The sequence below is a fragment of the Rhopalosiphum maidis genome, chromosome 1 (assembly GCF_003676215.2).
Source record: "Rhopalosiphum maidis isolate BTI-1 chromosome 1, ASM367621v3, whole genome shotgun sequence".
NCBI classification, from domain to species: Eukaryota; Metazoa; Arthropoda; class Insecta; order Hemiptera; family Aphididae; genus Rhopalosiphum; species Rhopalosiphum maidis.
This window is the reverse complement of record NC_040877.1, coordinates 39,819,033-39,822,555: the sequence shown is the minus strand read 5'-3', so window position 1 is coordinate 39,822,555 and position 3,523 is coordinate 39,819,033. Positions and strand designations below refer to the sequence as shown.

General features: G+C 25.4%; 1 protein-coding gene across 1 annotated transcript; it reads left to right on the top strand.

Moving 5' to 3' along the window:
• Window positions 1-985: 985 nt before the first annotated feature.
• LOC113549134 (transcription factor A, mitochondrial) lies at window positions 986-2,988 on the top strand. Its single transcript, XM_026950301.1, has 4 exons — window positions 986-1,265; window positions 1,341-1,507; window positions 2,377-2,582; window positions 2,650-2,988. The coding sequence occupies exons 1-4, from the start codon at window positions 1,198-1,200 to the stop codon at window positions 2,938-2,940; spliced, it is 732 nt and encodes a 243-aa protein (XP_026806102.1). The 5' UTR covers window positions 986-1,197; the 3' UTR covers window positions 2,941-2,988.
• Window positions 2,989-3,523: the final 535 nt, after the last annotated feature.

Below are 3,523 nucleotides of genomic sequence, written 5' to 3'. Positions count from 1 at the left end.
TGAAAATTCATAACATTTTTGTGATTCATACCAGAGGTTTAAAAAGCCAACACATGGCTATCCATAAATTTTTAAATAACTGTAAAAAAAAATTCTAGCATCAATATAGAAAAAATTGTATGAGTGTATGAAATTTAATTTTTTACGAAATAGCGTAAAATAACGATACATATATATTACAATTTAAATATAGATAATATAATATACCCTAGAGTCTAGACCACGGGTCACCAAATGGCGGCCCGCCAATATATTTTATCCGGCCCGCAGATAAAGAATAAATAACAAATATTACGACAATATTATGTTTTATGATTGTAAATTATTATTTTTGTTAAATATTATTGTATTTTAAATAATGTAAATATGTACTTAAGATCTTGATGGCCCGCGAAAATTTTTTAGATTCCTTATGTGGCCCTTCAAAAATATTAATTGGTGACCCCTGTCCTAAACTAATAAATAATCTCCGTTCAGAATAGTTTTTTGTATACAATGATACCTGACATTGCATGAAAATTTAATACATCCATTATAGTGAATTACTCTCCACTTCTACTACAGCAAAGCGATACCCACTTGCCCACCCTTTTTTTATTAATTATTTTTGATTGATTGATTTTATACATTAAATATTTTCTAGTATACACGTAATGCTTTTACAATATTGTTGTTATAGACCATAGCCCATAGGTAAATTTGACAAATGGCTCATTATTTGTATGTTGTATTACAAAATAGTGTCATAGCCACAGTATATAAACATACATATATATAATTTATGTATGTTTATATATTTATGACATATGTATGTTTCACAATGGTATCTTTATATATCTATGGTCATCATAGATTATCTATGATGGTCATAGCGGCTTCGAATTTGTTGCCAACATAACATTTAAAAAATTATATTTTGAGGTTATATATTTGTACTGAATTGTGTGCCGAATGGTGATCACGGCTGTATATCTAATATCTATATTCTTTACTATATGATCTATACAGTATACATCCGTGTTGCTGTTCGACTATTGTACCCGGTATCGTTAATACTCAATTCATCTTTTCACCTAAACAACAATCAATGTTATGGTTCTTCAATCATTAAATACTTCTAAAAGTTCAGATTTCATTATTCCCAAATTCAGTTATTCTATGATATAATCTATAAAAAGTAATATAAATTTACTTAAAATGGGTTTCAAACAATTTCTCACGAATCATTGGCGATTAGTCAATTCAAATAATTTGTTTATCAACAGGTTAAAATACTTTATAAAGTTTATTTTATTGTATTTTTTAACATGTTTGATAAAATATCAATTTATTTTTCTCAGATGTGCAAATTCTGTTTTGGAATCTCATAACATAGGATATGCTCAAAAATCAGTGGTAAATAAGTTACAATTACCTTTGAAACCAAAGAAACCTAGTCCTCCATTCTTTCAATATCTTAAAGAAAGAAGACAAGAAGTAATTGAAAAACATAATTTAAATTTTAAAGGTAAATATTACGTTTGACGCCTTTTTACAATAATCCATGATAATTAATGATGATCAAGACTTGAGAGTTGTATGATACTTTATTTGTAGTTATTATTAATGTAGTGTCACTATAGTACATACAATGTAGTTAAATAACTTAACGATTAGAGTAGTTAAATTGTTATTTATTGCTATTTACAACTTTATGTTGTATTACAAATGACAATTATTTTATTAAAAGTTTTTCTGTTTTATTTATCGATCATACATCAACTATGAACTAAAAAAAAAAATGTTTGTAATTGCTTTACTAATCACATCTTGTCCAGTCATCAGATGTCAGTATTAACTAGTATCTATACTTTATAATAAGAAATTATATATATTTTTTTTTAATGTATTACACACATGTAACAAACTTGCCATCTGCAAATACAAACAAAGTTTGATTTACTTAAAATTACATAAGCGTTTATTTTGTGAAATTACTGGAGGGCAATTTATGCTAATTATACCTATATAGTTCTAAAACCTGTACTTTAAACTTCTGGGGGGGGCTTAGTACCCTCACAACTAAACTAATAGTCTAAGGCCGGGATCTGAGTTAATTAGATGCACTTCCCATGCTATTTTGTCATTACATTTGTAATTAGTTTTATAAGTACTAATTTCAAAGGTTTGTATAGGTATATATTAGGACTCCCTAGATACATTAAGTAAATGAATAGCATCAATCATCAATATTACTTAGAAATAAATTACTAACATATGAATGATGCTAATTGATGCAATTTAGAGATACAGGAATAATTGTTTTAACTATATTAATCAAAAAAATAATTATAATTTTAAAATATATTGTTGATTTATTTAATTTTTTTATTTTAGATGCAATTCGCTTTTTAAGTGAATCATGGAAAGACTTTGATGGAGATGCTAAAAAAAAAATGACTGACATTTATAACAAGGAACTTGAACAATACAAAGACAATATGAAAGTTTTTAATCATAGCTTGACTGTTGATCAAAAAAATGAGTTGTTTCGAGTGAAATATGAGCAGATAGAACAAAGAACAAAACGCAAACTCAAAAAAGTATATTTAAAGAATTTAATTTCACTTAATAATATTATTATCATATAATGTTTTAAATTTATTTCAGGAATTAAAAGAATTAGGTAAACCTCGTAAACCTCTTACTGCATATTTAAAGTTTGTAACTGAAGAAATAAAAAACCACGGAAATGAGCCAGTTCAAACTTATATGATAACAGTTGCTAATAAATGGAAAGAAATGGACGAAAATAGAAAATCAAAATATATTGAATCAGCAGCTATAGATAATGATGAATATAAAAATGCACTTCTTAAGTGGGAAAATGATATGATTAAAGCAGGGCGATTGGATTTAGTTAGAGCTCGTGCACTATCTAAAGATGATACAGATAATTAAAAATGTAAACTATTTACTTAAAATTAAATTTTTTTTTATTTGTTTTTTCATTGATTTATTTGTATGTTATTAGTGGCTATTAGTTAACTTTTTTTTTTAATTTCAAGAATACTAATTTATTATTTTTTCATGTGTAAAAGTGATGTACTGATAATTTTTTTTGTTTATTCATAAATTAAAATTATTTTGATTATATTTGAATGATTAATTTTTTATAGATTTATAATAAGTAGTAACTAATTTATAATCTCGGGGAGTTAAATATTATATTAAATTATATCAACTATTAAAGGCTCAATATTATACATCACAAGTTTTCCCTTTTTACAGGTAAAATCACAACAGTATTGTGAACAAATAATTTTTAATTTTTTTCTTCAAATATTAATTCATTTATTAAATTACTAAGGATACTTAAGGGTTCTATTATTTTCAATTCCTTTGTTTTATCGTGCCATTTAATAATAACTCAACTTAAATGGCAATAGAGATTAGAGACTCAGTTTTTTTTCTTCAAATACTACCTTTAAGTATAACCACAGAATAGATTAAATTTAATCTATTCTGTGCTATAACTGCAAAT